Source organism: Sceloporus occidentalis, unplaced genomic scaffold, assembly GCF_023333645.1.
Source record: "Sceloporus occidentalis isolate IW3139 unplaced genomic scaffold, rSceOcc1.0.p SCAF_40, whole genome shotgun sequence".
In the NCBI taxonomy this organism is placed as follows: Eukaryota; Metazoa; Chordata; class Lepidosauria; order Squamata; family Phrynosomatidae; genus Sceloporus; species Sceloporus occidentalis.
The window spans coordinates 3599458-3619301 of record NW_028317020.1 but is presented as its reverse complement, the minus strand read 5'-3'; the positions used below and the strand labels follow the sequence as shown (position 1 = coordinate 3619301).

The following is a 19844-nucleotide window of genomic DNA, read 5'->3' as shown; positions in this document are numbered from 1 at the left end:
TGGCTCTTCGATGTGCCCAGAAAATAAAAGAGTGTCCCACTATCCATACCACTAATGGGCGTTTACCTGTAAAGAAAGTAATATTAACATAGCCATATAAACATTACAACAATTGAGGTCTGATATATAACTTGAATCGATTTGAATCCCAACGACCCAACCGTTTAATGATAGAATTATCAAGACCCAGCATAGCAGCTTCGGTCGCAGCGCCTATACGAAATGAATGAGAAGATATCTTCTCAGGCCCCAAACCCAAACTTATCAAACACTTTCTTAAAACTTTTTTGAACTGAAACTGTGTCAGGGGTAAACCCGACTTATGTATCAACCAGTTGCCGTTGAAACCAGGCCTATTTTTATTAAAAAGTTCTGCTGCTTTTACCGGACAAACTTCACAATTAGATATCCTATTCAGTTTGATCCAGCAACCTTTACCCGCTTGATCTGTTTTAGATGTTCTTAAATAAATCAACAATTTCTCATTACATAACACATCCTCATGTCTAATACCAGAACCCCCTTTTTTATTAGCTGCCACCAATTCGCTCACACGAAAGGCGCCGAAAAAGGCTGTAATAAACGCTGTTCGAAATAAAATGGCTTCGTATTCATCCCAACAATTTCTATGTAAAATACCAACTAAATCTTGCAGCAGACTGAAAGAAATCGGTCTTCTAGAATCCAAATTCCTTTGCTTCTTCCCAAAACCCTTTAGTAACTGTTTAATTAAAAAAATCCTTACCTATTGGCTGCCTGCCTGCTAATTTCATGAAAAAGGAAACGCCTAGCAAATAACAATTGATTCTACTACGTGAAAAATTCCTATTGATTAACATAAACACAAATTCAAGAGATTTTACTGCATCATTTTCAAATTCATTTAACCCTTTTTCATGCATAAAACTAACCCACTCCTTCCAAGCCTTTGAATAGCTAACCCAGGTAGCCTTAGAAAGAGAATTGTACAAATAATGACTTAACTCGGCGATGTTAACTGCCAAACCTCCCCGGGAACTGCTAAGCCCTCCTTGTCCGCCATCGGCGCCAAACACCTGAACACCTTAAAATCAAATCGAGACAAGGCATCAGCAATTCCATTTTTAACCCCTTCAATATGTTTCGCCTTTAACCAAATATTATAACGTAAACATAAAAACACCAAATGTCTAAGCAAGTTAATAACTGGGATTGACTTAGCCCTAAGCGTATTTATCACCCAGATGACACCCATGTTATCACAATTTAAAACAATTCTCTTATTTACCCAGTTCTTACCCCACAAAAAGATAGCCACCACCACTGGAAATAATTCAAGTAAAACTAAATTTTTCGTCCAACCTGCTGAAGACCATGATGCTGGCCATTTCTCAGCTGCCCATTGGCCACCACAATATATCCCGGAACCTACTGACCCTGCAGCGTCAGTATAGAGCTCTAATTCATTTGCATTAATAAAATCACTCTGCCAAACCATAGCACCATTAAAATCTTGAAGAAACATACTCCACACTTTCAAATCCTCTTTGATTTGTTTACTCACCCTCACCCTATGATAGCTCACCTTTTTACCGGCTATACTCCTTGCCATATGACGAGAAAAAACTCTGCCCATCGGCATAATTCTAGCAGCAAAATTAAGCTGACCTAGCAACGACTGAAATTTCTGAACTGTTACCTTTTTGGAAACTAAAACTTCATTAATAATGCCTCGCAACTTATGAACTTTTTCTAAAGGTAGACGGAATTCCATGTTTACTGTATCAATAACAATACCCAAAAACTGCAGAGAAGTACAGGGCAAAACTGTTTTATCCTTTGCTAAAGGAATACCTAGGAACTCTGAAATCTCAATAAAAGAATATAACAACTTCCAACAATCACCGGAACCTTTGCTACCTATAAACAAGAAATCGTCTAAATAATGAACTACCGAACTACACTCCGCAACCGTTTTAACTAACCATTCTATAAACCCAGAAAAAGCCTCGAAATAAAAACATGAAATTGAACAACCCATTGGTAAACATTTGTCAAAATAAAAATGACCATCAAATTGAAAACCCAAGGAATGAAAACATTCCGGATGTATGGGCAACAATCTAAACGCTGATTCTATGTCAACTTTAGCCAGCAAAGCGTTTTTGCCATACAGCCGAACCCAGAATAAAGCATCTTCAAAAGATGCGTATTTCACCGGAAAATCATCCGTATTTATTTGATCATTCAGAGAATTCCCTTTAGGGAATGAAAGGTGATGAATTAATCTAAAAGAACCCTTCTCCTTCTTTGGCACTAAACCCAAAGGAGATAACCGAAACCTCTCAAAAGGCGGCTGCTTAAAAGGACCTTCAATCCTGCCCAAAGACAACTCTTTCTTAATTTTATCACGAACCACTGGAACATTCTCCATAACAGACTTCAGATTATTAACCCAAACACATTCCTCCTCATCATACAATGGTATCCTAAAGCCATCCTTAAAACCATTAAACAATAACTCAGCCCTCTGTCTGTCTGGGTAGCTGCTTAAACAGCGGAGCAGTCTTGACACCATCACCGGTGTCACTGCTTTTCTGAAGTGGTTCTCTATTGCTAGTATTCCCTCCATTCCTACGAAAACATCTTCAACCTGAGTGATTTCCTCCACAAAAAGAGCACTCATGCTTAAACTTACATGAATTAAGAAATTTGCATTGTCCCTCATTAAAAGCCCAACACACTCCTTTCTGACGCATTTGGTTAGCATTAAAAGACTGAACCCTGTTCGTATAATTATACCGTTGTGGCAGCATTATGCTCTCCCACGTACCTACGTCCTTCATACCAAACTTCAAGTTTTTGTGCACTGCCAATTTCTGACGAAAGATTTCGTCATAGTTAAACCACGACATACCTCCGAAATTTTTATAGGCTTCAAGGACAGATTCTAAATGTTGGAACAGACCTGAACTGCTATCCTTATGCTTCTCACAATAGACACTCGAATAGATAGAGAATGCCTGAAGCCAGTTGTTAAACGACCTAGGGACCGGTCGTCTCCTATCCTCCTCTTTTTCCTGCTTCACCAAAAATTCTTTTGATGCTGGAAGCAGTGACAAAATATCAATAAATTCGTTATTCCAAATCTTATCTTTTAACCCTTTTGTCAAATGAAAACCTAGGGGTGACATTTCACAAGATAATGCTTCTTTCATATTCACTTCATTAACATAACTTCTCTGACTGACTACACTATGACCACCCCAAGCCTGCGCTGGACTAGGGCCCTGCCAGTCTTTCAATAGCTCAACTAAAGAACCCACAACCATATTTAATTTATTTAAATCGTTCTTAGGGCACTCACCCACGGCTGCCCCCGCACCGCTTTGTCCTGCAGAAGTTCCTGGCTGATCCAAATCCTCCTGTAGAATTGAAGCAGATGCAGCCAGAGACTGACGCCTGCATCCGGAATCCAGACGATTCTGGGAAACCTCCTCTTCGTCCACTTGCTGATGCTTACGCTTCTAACAGCCCTAGAAGCCGCCGTACGTCTCGTTGTAGAGCTCCTTGATGATCTTCTTCCGTGTTCCACAGATTCAAATGACGTAGCCGCTGCAGCTTCATGATCCCGCGATGACTCAGGAACATCTCGCGAGATCTGGAACGGATTGCTAGAGAGAGCGCCATCTTCCCCAGCCGTCGACTCCTCTTCCGCGAACTCTTCAACTTCAACCGGCTCGATGACAGCATCCATATCTTCGGCAACCGGAGCGGACGAAAGACAGGATTTCAGCCATTCATCGAAACCTCTTCTGCCGGCCCGTTCTCGCAGACAATTCAGCAGCTCTTCCATGCTGCTCCCCGTGGCACATCTGAAAACCGCCGCTCACCAGACTCTAAGGTCAGTGCAGTCAGTTAGCGCTAGCCAGGGGTCAGTGAGCAAACGCCTCAGGTAACCCTCTTTTATACCTTAAAATCCCGCCCAAAACCTAGCGCGAGCTGTCCGCGAGCGCAGCTAAGTGCAAAAGCGCGGGCGAACTAAGCGGCGCGAGCCCCCTCACGAGCGCATTCCAAGCAAAGGCGGCAAAAAATAAGCAGCGCGAGCGCATACCAGAATATTCCAAGGGTGTCCTCTATTTGACCCCTTGCCATTAACCCTTACCACTGAATACATTCCCCAACAACCACATGTAACCCTGTGTTTATGTCACAGGGTTTTTCTCAATGCATTTGAGCGTATGTATGCCCCTGAAAATTGCAGTGGCCGGTTAGGGGCAAAAAGAGCGAGTAGGCAGAGTTGCCATAGAGTGACCTGCGGGCACTACGCCATGCTTGTATGGTAGCCATAATAAGGGGGTTAGAGCGACAGGAGACTGGAATGTCCCTTGTGGGAGCGTGTAAGAGATAATTTAAGCTCCACTCTAAACAGAAGTTTTGGTCTCGTCTCCAATCAGTGTAGTGGTCAGTGTGAGAGATCCAATCCTTTACAAACCGAAGAAGACAAGCAACGTTGTATAATTTGATATTGGGAAGGTTTAGTCCACCATTGGTCTTTTGTTGTGTCAGTTTCTGAAAGCTAATTCTGGGCCTCCTTCCTCTCCATATAAAGCGAGAGAATGTGTTGTGTATTTTCCTTATATCGCGTGGGGATATTAGTAGTGGTAGCATGCTGAGGCAATATAGGAATCTGGGAAAAATAACCATCTTGATGAGATTTACCCTTCCGACGAGATTAAGTGGAAGAGTGGTCCAAGCTTTTAAATCTGACAAAGATTTAGTGATGATGGGGAGCATATTTAAGTAAAACAAACTGGATAAGTCTGTAGAAAAAACAATTCCCAAGTATTTAATAGAGGTTCGGGCTCAACGGAAAGGCCAGGATTGCAGATCGTCAGGAGGTCTAGTTCACGACAACCACAAGGCCTCCGATTTAGCTAAATTTATCTTGAGCCCAGAAATTATTTCAAATTGTGTCAGGTAAGACAGCAGAATAGGGATAGTAGTACAGGGATTCCCCACGAAAAGCAACATATCATCTGCAAACGCGGTCACCCTCACCTCTCGATCTCCCACCTGAATGCCTTGATAAGATGGTGACTGCAATAAAAGGCGGAGAAAAGGGTCTAGAGCCAGGTTAAAGAGGAGCGGAGATAGGGGGAAGCCCTGCCTGGTGCCTTTACCTAGAGTGAAAAGAGGGGAGTTCAAATTATTAGTCGTAATAAAAGCTTTGGGGGTGAAGTAAATGGCCTTGATGTATGCAATAAAGGGTGAACCGAAGTTTTGATGTTGAAGGAGGGAAAAAAGATATTGCCAATTTATATTGTCGAATGCTTGTTCAGCATCCAAATTTAGTAGTAGGTGAGGGACACGTGGAGTCGATTGTGCTTTAAGAATGGCAGCTATTATGTGTCTGGCGCTTGTGACGGAGTGTCTGTTCTTTATAAATCCCTTCTGAACTGGAGAGATAATAGCGGGGAGGAAAGATGCGAGTCTGTCTGCCAGTATTTTATTCAAAACCTTGAAATCTGAGTTTAACAATGAGATTGGTCTATAGGACGCCGGAGAGTAGGGGTCTCTCCCCTCCTTGTGTAAGACAATTATATGAGCGATATTGGAGTGACGGGAAACCTCAGATGTAGTAAAAGAAGTGTTGAAAGCTAAGGTAAGTGAAGGGGTTATTTGTTCTTTCAAGATTTTATAAAATTCTGCTGGGAGACCGTCGGGACCAGGAGCCTTGCCTAGCTTGAGACCTCCTACAGCCCTATCAACTTCTTATTGTTCTATGTCCCTATTCAGGTGGTCTCGCTGAGATTGTGTGAGAGAGGGTAGGTCTATTTGCTGCAAGAAGGAGTCTATTCAGTTTGCAGAAACAGTCTTGGAGGTATAAAGTGACTGGTAATAATCCGCAAAGGTGCGATTAATATCCCAAGAGGAAGTACTTAAGGAGCCATCCCCGAGTCTAATGGCCGGTATGTTGGATCGTGTTGTGGCCGATTTTACTAATTTTGATAGGAGAGTTCCCGACTTATTCGCATGATGGAATAAATCTGCTTCTTTATATCTAATATTCAGAAGCGAAGCGTTGTGTAATAAAGTGTCATAGGCTAATTTGGCTTGTGTGTAGGCATTCTTGGAAAGAGGAGAAGGGTCTACAATGAGTCTCCTCTTTGCCTTTGATAAATTAGCACTTAGTTTATTGAGATTGGTTACGGTTTCTCTTTTCTTGTTTGTAACATAGGAAATTATATGGCCCCTGAAGGTATCTTTAGCTGCATCCCAGAAAAGAATCGGAGTGTGTTTATGTTCAGTATTATTTTCCTCATATTCTGCCCATACCAGTTTTAGGCTGGAGCAGAAGTCCTGCGATTTGTATAGTAAAGGGTTCATCCTCCAATTGAAGGAGGAAGGTATGGGGGGGCGGAATGTGAATGATAACGTAATTGGAGCGTGGTCCGAAATAAGAATATCCAGTATCTGGGCCTTGTAGATGAATTGGGAGAGGGGTGCTGCACATAGAAGATAATCTATCCTTGTGAAAGAGTTGTGTGGGTGGGAGTAGAAAGTAAAGTCTCTTTCAATGGGGTTCAGAATACGCCAGGAATCAATAAGCTGAAGTTGTCAACAAAGGCGAGAAATAGGATTATTTCGTGTTCCCGTTCTAGGATAGGTTCTTTTACTATGATCTGAGGATCAACCCATGTGTTAAAATCTCCCCCAAATATCAAGTTGTCACTATGAAGAGAGAGAAGGGTGGCGTTGAGAGAGTTAAAAAAAGTGGCTTGTGAGTGATTGGGCGCATAAACATTGCAAATTATCAACTGCTTTCCATGAACGGTGCAAAAAACCATCACATATCGACCTCCCGGGTCTGCTATGATTTTTGAAATAGAATAGACACACCTCTACCCCCATCGGCTCTTGATGCACCCACTACCTTACCCACCCATCCCCGTCTAAGTTTATCATGTTCTCTTGAGTCTGAACAAGTTTCTTGCAGTAAGGCGATATGAGCCCCTGGCGTGTTCAAATGTTTAAGGACCTTAGTTCTCTTTACTGGGTTGGATATGCCCTGTACATTCCAAAAAACTATTTTTAAATCTTGGGAGATTACGTTAGACTGTGAAGATAGGTGCATTGAACTATGGGATAACAGATTGCAGTCGCGATAAGTTACATTGAAGCCAAAAGACATGGAGGAGACAATGGTATGATACTTGCGATCATAGCTGGCAGACGTGCAGGCGAAAGTCTCTTGTATATCAAGGACGAAGCAGGACGAGGCATATATCTGACTGAGGAAGATGTTCGTATCGGAAAGGGAGACAGCGTAGAGCAGTGATTCCAAGGTCTCGGTCTAACAGAAGGTAACCTAAAAATTAACCAGATAAACCATAAAAACAGTAAAGATAGTGGGGAAGCTGGAAAGTTTGAACGTGGAGCTGGCATACTATGTACGCTCCAAATGGGCCTTTCGAGGACTGATGTTGGTAGATAGTAATTTGTCTGGAGTATGAAGGGAGAGTCTAGGTGTTGCGGTAGTCCATAACAACAACGAAACTGAGCGTCAGTGACTATGAGTCGTCGTCCAGGGTCTGCAGGAAAGTCTTAGCATCCTCTGGAGATGTAAACCAATGGGTATGATCTTTGTAGGCAATCTTGAGTTTAGCAGGATATAATAGAGCAAATTTTATCTGCCTGGAGTGTAACTGGGAACAGATAGACGAAAAAGCTTTACCTTTAGATGTCACGGCAGCTGAAAAATCTTGGAAGAGAAGGAGCTTCTGGTTTTTGTACAGGAGGGCAGGAGTGGTTCTGTATCCCGTAATTTCTGTAATTTCTAGCTTGTCTCGGTAATTGAGGACTTTGAATATCACTGGTCTTGGTCTTTCCTGCTCCATTCAGGTAGGACGTCCAATTCTGTATGCTCTTTCGATAGCAATTTGGAAGGCAGGTCTACTCGGGAATAGAAGGCTAGGCAATGTGTGAGATAGGAAGTCATATAGCTCTTTGCCAATCATAGATTCTGGGAGACCTATAAGGAGTAGATTGTTTCGGCGGCTCCGATTTTCCAAGTCGTCCACCTTGTCCTCCAATTGTCGAATAGTATTTTGGAGGTCTCCAACGTCGGATTGAAGTTGCATAGAGGTGGATTCTTGAGTAGAGATTCTCCCCTCCGCTTCATCCAATCTGTCTATGGTTTGTTTCAGGTCTTGTCTGACAGCTTCCAAGGTGATTTGGAGTCTGTCGAATTTGCCTTCCAATAGTGGCGATAATTTTTCTACCACTCGTTGAGCAATGGTATCCCCCTCATCGCTAGCTGAGTCAAACAGAGATTGATCTTGCGAGCCCTTGTAGCTCGTGTCCGTGGTCATGGTCTTGGATTTTTTGGAGGCTTTTTCTCTGTGTTGTTTAGCAGACATTGTCGTTGATTTATCTAGAAATTTCTCCATACGTGTGCGGTGTTATCAGCGGAGGATACGAGTGAGCTCTGGAAGCAGGTGTAAGTAGAAGAATAAAAGTGATATTTAGCGAAGGTAATGCTCAGTTGTACATTGCATACTCCTTTATAAGTGAGATCCTCAGGCCCATGGGGGTGGCATTAACCCATGATGTGGTGAGAGGCTGTTTGGTAAAAGTAGAACATGCCTCCTGGCAGCAGAGTATCAGGGGTTAAACAGAAAAAAAAAAAGGGAAGTGGTGATGTAAATGGGAACTGAAACAATAATGTACTTCAGACAGGTGTATAGAAATAGCTTGTGATATGCAAGTAAGCTGGGTGCCTGAGAATAAAATCAAATAGTTCCTGGTTGAAATCTCTTCACTCCATGGTGGTCTAGGCAGGTCAGATATGTGCATCAGGGGGTGTATAGTATAGAATTATATACTGGGCGAGTGCAGGGTATCTTTTAGTAGAATACAGCATGTGCGGTTTAGCAGTCTCGGATCTAGGCCGCGGTAGGCCCAAAATACTGTAGCTAGCCCGCAGCAAATGCAGTCCTTCACTCAAGAACAATAGTTTCCCCTGCGCAATAGGAGGAACGGCAACAGGGGTAGTTATGTGTATTACCGGCGTCACGGCGTCCACGGAGGTTCGTGTATGGTGAGAAGGCTCCGGACAGATGAATCCTGGGCCTGACTCCTCCAGCCACTCACGGAGAGTTGACGGACCCCCAGCCGACAGCCGTCTCCATCCGCGGTGCACAGCGGTCAGTAAGTCCAAAAGAGGCAGTGTCTGATGAGGCCAAACGTTCCCCTTTCCTCCCGAGTCCTTCTTGAAGATGGTGGAGCTGGATGTCCGCGTATATGCGGATAATTGCCTGGGAAGGTGCAGAGCCAGAGCGGAGTGCGTATGTTCTCTATGGCTGCCGACCGGAAGTCCCAATCTTTCAGGTTATTTTAGGTTATTTCGTTATGCCCTTCATGCCAGCTGCACTGCCCCACCCCCAATTAATTTTATATGATTTTCTGGCTTATCAGCACTTTTAATGTTCTGTCATTTGATATGCGTACTGTATATATATATATATATATATATATATATATATACATGTCACTGCTGACGTAACCCGTAAGTTCAACGGGGGACATCGGAGGCACAGACGCTGTAAACTCATACCTGAAGTGATAAAAAACACAAAATAAATCACTACTACAAAGTTTGACAAAGGGTGGTAGTAGAATTAGTACATGGAATGGGTTAAAATACCAGCATTTGAAATTCCGTGGGGTGTCTAGTTTTCAAAAATATATGATTTGATGGGGTAAGTTGCCAAAATAGCACATGGGGCTGAATGACCAGATTTGGAAAAAAAATGGTTTTGAAATAGCAAAACGCTACTTGTACTTATTGCCCAATAACTTGCAGAAAAAAAGCATAAAAACATTGGGTATTTCTACTTTCTATTTTGTACCTCAGGACAAATAGTATAATCGATTTAGCAGTTTTTTTTTCATTAGGTTTAAAGTTAAAGTTGTAAGATTTTTCCATTTTGCATCATATTTTGTTTTTTTTATGGGAAATTAGATGATGTGATAAACAAATGTCTTAAAAAATTTGTATTACTTGTGTGGTTACAAGGAGAAAATTACAGCTAAACATGAGCACTGCAAAAGTGTTAAAACAGCCTTGGTCCCAAAGGGTACAAAAAATAAAAAGAAATGCATGGTCCTTAAGGGGTTAATTATTTTTTTATCATTAATCTTTTTAGTTAATAATTTGGGTGGAAGGATAGAGAGATTAGGTTCTCACTAACATAAATGTGACTAAGAGGTTCACTTTGTAAGAAACAAAAGCCATTCTGGCACCTAATTCTGATGCCACTGACAGCACATCAGAATTTAATACACAAGACTTTAGTTATTATTCCCTGTCGACTATGTTAATGTGGACTGGGTACCTTCTTGAGGCAACTCTTTTGAAATTCCCCCTTTCACTACCAACCCTGCTATGAAGTCATTCAGTTATTGAGTTTATGGGTGGGGAACATTTTGGGGAGATTGTGGTTCTAACCAATTTATTGCCCAATAGTTGGCCACAAACCATGCAAGGTGTCATTGATACCCTAGGGATATAACTGAATGGAAAAAAGTCTGGGCATTAACCATGCTAATTATCATAGTTATAAAGGCCACAGTATGTCCCTGCCCCACCTGTCGCTCGGAATCAGTCACACTCTTAGAAAATAATAATACGAAATAATCAAAGTGACTCTAAAATTGAAAGCACTAGCAAGCTATTTTAAATATATCGCAGCAAGAATGTCATTACACACAAAATAAAAAAGATTCAAAAGAAGGAAGGTATGTTCATGTTTTTATGTAAAAAAAGAGTAATTTCATACATGCAAGTTTATAGAGGAAGAGGTTCTACTTCAGCTGTCTAAATTAAAGTCTTGTCAGGGACATCTACACATTCAGACTGTAGTCTATATATATATATATGCAACAAGGTGCCTGGAGTAGAAAGGGTGCCTCCAAGCTAACAAAAGCCAATGCAGCTAAATGAGAGAAAAACTCTGCACTCTGCTTGCTTCAATTAGCGCATTTGCTCGATTATAAGACGACCCCCCAAAATTTGAATATTAATTTAGGAAAAAAAGATAAAGCCTGACCATAAGACTAGTCTATAGAAAAAAAAGTTTTACTAGTAAATATTAATTCACATGTAAACTATTTTTTCATATTTAATAAAACTATTAAAAAATATATTTTTTTCTTTGTATTTCCTTTTATTTGTCCCTCAGATATGCCTTATACGCAACCCAGCCCCCCAGAAATGCCTTATACCCCCTATTCGCCACTCTGCCGCCCAGATATGCCTTATACACCCATATAGCCACTCTGCCTCCCCGACATGCATTTAACCCCCTATTTGCCACTCTTCCCCCACAGATATGCCTTATACACCCCTATATGCCACTCTGCCTCCCTGATATGCCTTTTACCCCCTATTTGCCACTCCCCCCTAGATATGCCTTATACCCCCTTTATGCCACTCTGCCTCCCTGATATGCCTTTTAACCCCCCATTTGCCACTCCCCCCCAGATATGCCTTATACCCCTATATGCCACTCTTCCTCCTTGATATGGCTTTTAACCCCTGTATGCCACTCTGCCTCCAGAAAACCATTGAACGCCCCCATGCCACTCTTACCACCCCACCGACTTACCAATGCATCCATTTACTTGTCCCCGTGCTTCAGACTTCCTGGTGTCTAGTGGGGCAGCCGGTTGAGGTCTGTGCAATGCAGACCTCCGCTGCACATAACCTTCCGGTGTTCCACCATAGAAGCCCCGTCGGAAGTGGCGGCACTTCTATGGTGGCGCACCGGAAGGTCATGTGATGCCGGCGCTCCGTCATAGAAGCCCCCAGAGGAAGTCTCGGCAGCAGCAGAGGCTGCCAGAGAGAAGGATCCGGGTCCCTGTAGTGCTGGATCTTAGTCTTGTAGTCAGACCTCTATTTGTTTACTATATAATTTAAATGAATGCAAAATCAGAAATAACAGAAAATGCCTGTGGAATATAAAACCTGTGGATTATAAAAGAACCATGTGAAAATAACCAGGAAAGCTGTGTGTGCTATTCATCACATAATGAGGCCAACTTTTAGCCACTGTCCCTATTATTTATGTGGGCCTCTAGGATTTCATCTCTAAAGGTCACACCACAGGGAACTAATAATATATACTCAAAGGATCATGCTTTCACTTATATATATATATATAACATCTCAATCAACTATGTTTAAGCTGCAAACAGCATTCTTCCATACATATGAAAAGCTGATACCAATCCAGAACAAAATCTTTTTCATTTGTTCGTCATAGGAAACATACAGGTCAGTGTTTTGCATTATACTAGCCTAAGATATGCAATTCAGGATATTTTGGTGCATATTTCTGAAAAACTACATAAAGAACAAAATAAGGCTGCAGCAATCTTCTCTGTTAGCTATAAAAGGTAAGTCCACAATGACATGATTTTTTCCCTTTCCTTTTTTTTCCTTAGACTTGCTTTTAATATGTAGAAAATACTTCTTAGTGATGGTCAGTACATACAGAGTGCACACATAGGCTTTAATAAATTCAGAAATGCAAACTAAATGAGTTTAAAAAAGCTAACATAATATTTTAAACATTTTCTAAACTAGGTATTATTGTGTAATTTTGTTACTGATATTAACATTTCTGATTTTGTTTTTTTCTGTCTTCTTTATTATTGTCTTGTTTTAATTTTTACTTTGTCATTTTTCATTTAGTTACTTTTTATGAGTAATAAATATTACATTTATTCTATGACTGTATTTTCTTGAATGCTTTGAAATTGAATCAATCCCTGACAAGTTCCCAGTCCCTGACAGGGTTTGTGTTGAAATAACTGTAATGGGAATGAAAAGTATAATAATGTGGATTGAATGTATTACTTACAGAGTCTCCACTTTATACTTCTATACCAGTTTTGTCATTCTATTGAATTAAAAAATCCTTTTTAACAAGCCAATTAATTCTGTTTGAATGCAGATTGATGTACAGCTGTGCAAAACACTCGTTTTAATTGATACACGTGCAATCTGTAAACTTACTTTACTTTTAAAGCTCTCTCTTTTGCTCAATAAGCAGATATTTATCTCCATTTATCCACTGAGTAAAAGAAGCATGCTTTAGCCTCACATACTGTAGGTAAGTTCCATACCTGACTAATATTTATAACAGCACATAATAATTTAGTATAGAAATATTACCATGTAGCTATATAAAATTGGAACATTTAAATATGTAAGCGGTGACACACCAGAAAATTTTAAGTTTTGCTGCAATCAAAATCAGAAATGTACAAATATATACCGAATTTCAATACCCTCAACCATTAGATTGCACATGATGTAAGGTGACAAGATGCCCCTCTTCTTGGGACTTCTGCCCTCTGTTAACATTTGACCCCAATAAAATTCTTTGACGCCCTCTTAAACTTAAAGTAAAATTTATTTCAGATGTAAAATGGCATTTTGTTTTAAATGTTGTAAAATATATCTAACATAGTCCATGTCGTTGTAAAAGTCCCCACCAGATTTATTTTATGAAACATCATCTTAAAAATACCTATCGGTAGATATAGATAGGAATGCATATTTAACTATTGCAGAGTGTTTCTATTAGGTTACTTTATGTGAGCAGTGCTCGTGCTAAATATGCCACATCCAAGTATCCAAATTCTGGCTTGACAGACCAGGAAATAATGTTCAGAGCTATGTTTAATGTACTAGTATTAGTAACAAAATCCGAATTAATTGAATATGCTGCATACGACTCTGGAGTACCTAAAAAAGTATAAATAACATAAATGTCTTTTGGGGAAGTTGAATTAAAAATGGAGGGATTTTATCCTGAGGAAAAAAAATGTGTGTGACACAGTAAAACATGAAAATGCAAAAAAAACTGAAAAAGTAATGGAAAAGTAAAATTTTAAATCAAATGTATTAAACATACAGTATGTTCAGATGTTGTTATCAGCAGAGGTGTATAATTACAGATTATGGATAATTTTTCAAGGTAAAAAATATTTTTAAGTATTTCCAAAGTAAGTAAAGGCCTCTATCAAACTGAATACATATATTATATTTTCTGATGAAAAAATTATAGGATATATATGAGACTAAATCACATTATAAATGTATCACTTTGAATATACTGTATTTAAAAGGGAACATCATTCACTTATTCTTATATAAATATATCTGTAATTAGAGAATATAATTATGAGTTTGCATTACCATGAAAAAACTTAATATGTGTCATGGGTAAAATTCAAATACATTTGAATAAATATGAAGTTTCTTGGAAAAGGCACTAACACTAAAATCTGGAAATAAGTGTTGGGTTATGTGGTGTTATATTGTGCTATACTTTATTTATTTATTTATTTGTTTATTTTTATAGATAATGCGTATTGAAAACCAGACTAGAATTACTGAGGTTTGGATTGTAGGACTTCATAATCTTCATGGAAGCAGGATATTCTTCTTTATATTCTTCCTTACTATCTACCTTGTCATTATAACTGGGAATCTGCTGGTTGTTTCTTTGGTATTGAGTAGAAGTCACCTTCACTCACCAATGTACTTCTTTCTCAGTAACTTGTCCTCATCTGAAGTCATGTTCACCACAAATATTGTGCCTAAATTCCTACAGGTTTTATGGACAAAGGGAAGCAAAATTTCCATTACAGGATGCTTTACACAGTTTTATGTATGTGGTTCTCTAGCAGCTACAGAATGTTTTCTCCTCACTGTAATGTCATACGACCGCTATGTTGCTATTTGTAGCCCACTGCACTACCACGCTCTGATGCGCTTTTGTGTTTGTCGTCAGCTGGCAGCCTTGTGCTGGGCTGGTGGATTTCTCTCAATGTTAACAACTTTAATTTTAGTATGTAGACTTCATTTCTGTGGTCTCTCTACAATTAACCACTTCTTCTGTGATTTTGCTCCAATTCTGGAAATATCATGTTCTGATACTTCTGTGGTCAAACTAGAGACTTTTATTTTCACATCTTCTGTTACGCTTTTTCCTTTCTTATTCATTATTGGCACGTACGTCTTTATCATAATCACTATACTTAAAATTCCTTCTTCCAGCGGCAGACAAAAGTCATTTTCCACCTGTAGCTCTCACTTAGCTATTGTATCAACATACTATGGTACCCTTATTACCGTATATGTGGTGCCTTCCAAAGGAAACTCAAATACTGTAAATAAGGTTTTGTCTCTTATGTATACTATGGTAACACCACTCTTTAACCCCATTATATACAGCTTAAGGAATCAAGAAATGAAGGCAGCAATATTAAAAGTAATAAAGTGCTAGATCAACAGGGTCATGTAGTCTGTTTTTAGTTATTTTGTATCATGAAAGCCAATCCCTCCATTTTTTACTAATATTATAAATTCAGTGACCAATAAGCCAATTTTCTATGCAAGTAGTGCTCCCTTAGCATGGGACAACACACCCTTTCCCCGGTTTCCCAGTCACTAGCCGAGACTTAGTGTAGGGTATAAATCAAAAAGAAGACTGCTTTATTTTTCACACACATGGCTGGATATAGCCAGCAAAGCACATATTAACATAACTCAAAATATTGGGATACAATAGGTACACAACCGCCCCTTAATCTGCCTCCCAGAGATAACAGGGTCAGTAAAGGGATTAACAATACAATTGTTTGTTGGCAATAAACAGCAGAGGTGGGTTTGGTGCACCCAGAGAGGCCGCCATATGGACAAGTACCTCAAACCCACAGTTAAATATGTTGGCTCTTTAATGTTTTGGGGGCTGTTTTTGTGCCAGATGACCTGGGCATTTTGTTAGGATGGATGGAATCATGGACTTTACAAAATATCAACAGATATTACATGAACACCTGACTGCCTTAGCCAAAAAGCTTAAAATGCGCCATGGTTGGATCTTCCAGCAGGGCAGTGATCCAAAACATATATCATAATCAACACAACAATGGTTTACTAAGCTTAAAATCAAGGTCCTAACGTGGCCATCCTTGTCCCCTGACTTGAACCGCATAGAAAACTCAAACTGTGCCAATAATTTTGGCACATATATATTTAACCTTTTTTTTCATAAACCTGTGTTTGCAATTGTTTGATATCCACGTGAGCAGATTATTTTTTCTGTATTGTGAAATGATTAAAAGGTTAAAAAAATAATGACAATTTTTCACAGCCTTCTTTGCTCATATTTACCAAGGGTGCCAATACTTGTGGACGGCACTGTAGGTATATTTTATTAATTAGCCAGTGCTAGTGTACACAAAGACTAGAATACTTAACACGTTTTGTGCCTTACTGGTGCTTACTCAGCTGAATACAAATGTAAGGGGGTGGGTATAAATGACATCAATCATCAATTATAACCTTAATTTGCACAATGAAGAATTACATCAGACTTGTGATTATTTTCAGACTGAGTACTGATTAGAGAATAAAAAACCATCAACTTATTAAGCAGTAATTATACAAAAATGATAAACACAATACAAAATACATGAATACATAAAATTAAATATGAATTATTACAAATATAATTATACAAATATATATAATTCATTAAATCATATTAATAAATTGCATGGTTCAAAATCTTATAAATTAAATAATCAGAACATTTTATTTTGTCATTTCATTCACATTTTCAAATTTATTTGGATATAACTTAAGGTAATCCAGATAACTGTTGAATCATTCCTTGTCTCAAATAATTTTGAAAAACAGAAATTATTACTAAATATAAATGTAATACACATGATTCATTTAAAGAGAGTTCATAATTATCAGCAGTATTACATTTTTCTTACTTTTAGTTTGAGGATAAATCACCATTATTTCTAGTAATACATGTACCATGGAAACATTAAAGCATAGTTATTTAAAGTTCAATAGTTCCATAGGAACATAAGGCAATTGTCAAGTTCAACAACCATCCAATTGTTGTATTCATTACCCTGCATATCAGACATATTTTTAATTTTGTAACAATGTTATGAGTTTGCTTTGGCAGTAAACAATGTAGAGATTTAATAAAAAATTTAGAACCCTTAGCTAGTATTGTGTTAAGCAATATTGAATTACGGATATAGTCCCTATTTAAACAAGTCAATTTGCTTCTCGTTAGGTATAAGGGTAAACAAGAAGGTTAAAGAGATTAGGCTTCACTACGACTCATAATTTGGTAATTTTTTATTTCCTATTTAGACCTAGAAATAAATAAAGTTAATCTCCATAGGAGCAGTTTAGGAATGTCATTGTTCTTAACATGTACAGAGCTAAATGTGTGTGGTCAATATGTCCTAATCATGCTGCATTCTTACAGCCTTATTGCTCTGTTTTTATATACTATAATAAATTTAGTGTATCTATCAAAATACATTGGTTTTAACCACAGTCTGTATGACGCATACAATATACAGCAATTAAAAAAAAAAAAAAACCTGATCAAGAAACTGTACAAGTGTAGTAAAGTATCTTCTAACCATTTAACTTTAACACAACACAACTTTCCCAAATTGTAATTTTTCTTTTTCCATAGTAATAACCATTTTTTATGTAGCATGAGTGACCAGCCTAATAAACCCTTAGTATTTTATTTCAGTATTACATGATATCATATATAATACATGTTCTTACCCTACTAAAAAAAGCAACAAAACAAAACAGCTACTCAGATTCTTTAACTCTTAAGTTACTTGTTAGCTAGAAATGTAATTTAGAACGTCAAGTTTAACTACTACGCTTTACATACACAGCTCTGTGTCATGAGTTTTCTTTGTGAGTGACACCATAATTATTTATATTTTATCTTGCATTTAATGATCCTATATTATATGTGTTTTATGTTTATTATTTTTTAGTTACCTATATTGGAATACTCAGTGGATTATTTTAGGCATTATATAAGCCATTTGCATTTTTTGTTTGCTGAGTATCATCAGTGATTTTTTTGTTAAAACATTCTTTTATTTTCAGGTTGGATTTGTCTTTACACATTTGTGGGTCATCTTTGCGCAGGGTTACTCATTATATTATATTTCTAACACTAACCCGCTTATTTCCACCAATTGCCCAGAAAAAAAGAGCAGTTCAGTCCTGGCAATAGCATAATTAATTGCCACCCAATTAAAATTACCCCATATTTTTTGTTATTTGTCCACTATTGACCAAACACAATCTTATTTTGAAATAGTCTGTAGCAGGAGGTGATTCTACTTCTCGTAGTGTGCGCAGAGCATGCAACAAAACAGTCAAATAAACACTGGTACACCAACCCAAATAGGTCTAATAAAGATTAACAGGGCAGAAAACATGGTCAAGAGACTTTGTGGGTTTGTTTTGCATATACTGCACCTGGTGGCAATGGCAGCTATAAACACTGAGGTGCAATGCATTGTGAAGGCAAGCCAGTAGCTGTGGAATGAGCAACAAAAGGCAGGTCTCCCTCAGCAGCATCTACATCAGGACACTGACTTATTATTGCAATTTCTATGGAATAATTCTACTTTGTCAAAGTTTGTGGTAGTAATTTTAGATTTTTCTAACACATTGTACTTCAGGAATTAATTTACAGCTCCTGGTCACTGACAAACAACACCACTATATTTGTTCAGCAACATCCCTTGAGTACAGTGATTCCACCCATGCATGGGTTTGTTGGGTTGTTTGGGGGGGAGTAATAGACCACATAAGGGACATGCGCAATTCAGTTTTTCAACATGGAATTTTGACATGTTGAAAATTCTGCCCCATGTTCAATTTGGGACATCTTTGAAGCCGGCCAATGCAATTTACCCCATCAATTTCTGAAATTCATCTTTGTGGGAGAAAGTCTGACGGAATGAGGTAGGGAATTCCAGAGAAGGTGTACAGCACATCTGAAATACTGAATCCTGAGTGGGTACTGCTGACCCTCTAGGTTATTGGGACAAGAAAGCTGTTATCTAGCCAGGCCTCTCCTCAATGGCCCAGCAGCTGTTTTCTTGCCCAGCCACACAGCTCCTCTTGCACCTGGTGGAGCAGGGATCAATTAATAAAAATGGTCCAATTTTTAAGGAAATTATGTCCTGTATCATGTGACTGGATGTGTCTGTCTGCCAGTGCCAGCCCATTGCCCAACTGCTGCTGCCTATCATCTTCCTTACTCTGAGGGATCAATTCATAAAGCAGTTAGATTTGTGGGGAAATTCTGTCCAGTATCATGTGGATGGCTTGCTACTTTTAGTGTCTCAGATCAGCAGTTGCGGATGTCAGCAGGACCTCTTGTTGCAGGACTCCAAAATTAAACTGCTTTGACAGAATGCCAGCAGCCAAGAGTGAGTAAGGGAAGGAGAAAAAGTGGGTATGTTTCTGAGCATGCATGCATGTATATCTGTGTGTTAGCATGTATGTGTGTTTATGTGTGAGCATAGATCTGTGTGTATGAGCACTAATGCGTTTGCGTGTGTGTGAGTATGAATGGGTAAGTATGTGTGCACAGATCTGTATGTGTAGGTGTGTGTCTTCACGGATGTGTATGTACATGTGAGAACGGATGTGTGTGTAAGTGTGAATGTGTATGTGTGTGTAAGCATACATTTATATGTGTGTGTGTGAGCATGGGTGTGTGTGTAAGCATGTGAGCACAGATGTGTTTGTGTGAACAAAGATGTATATGTTTGTGTGCAAGGGTGTGAGCATGAATGTCTATGAGTAAGTGCTTGTTGGTGTATATGTATGTATGTGTGTTAATGTGAGTGTGTAAGTCTGTGCACATGTGAAAGCTAAAAATGTGTCCTAGTGCATATGTGAGTTACTAGGGTAAAAG

The 19844-nt window shown here is 39.0% G+C and overlaps 1 protein-coding gene across 1 annotated transcript; it reads left to right on the top strand.

Moving 5' to 3' along the window:
• Nucleotides 1–14420: 14420 nt before the first annotated feature.
• LOC149290225 (olfactory receptor 11L1-like) lies at nt 14421–15344 on the top strand. Its single transcript, XM_089489450.1, has one exon. The coding sequence runs from the start codon at nt 14421–14423 to the stop codon at nt 15342–15344; it is 924 nt and encodes a 307-aa protein (XP_089345576.1).
• The last annotated feature ends 4500 nt before the right edge of the window (nt 15345–19844 follow it).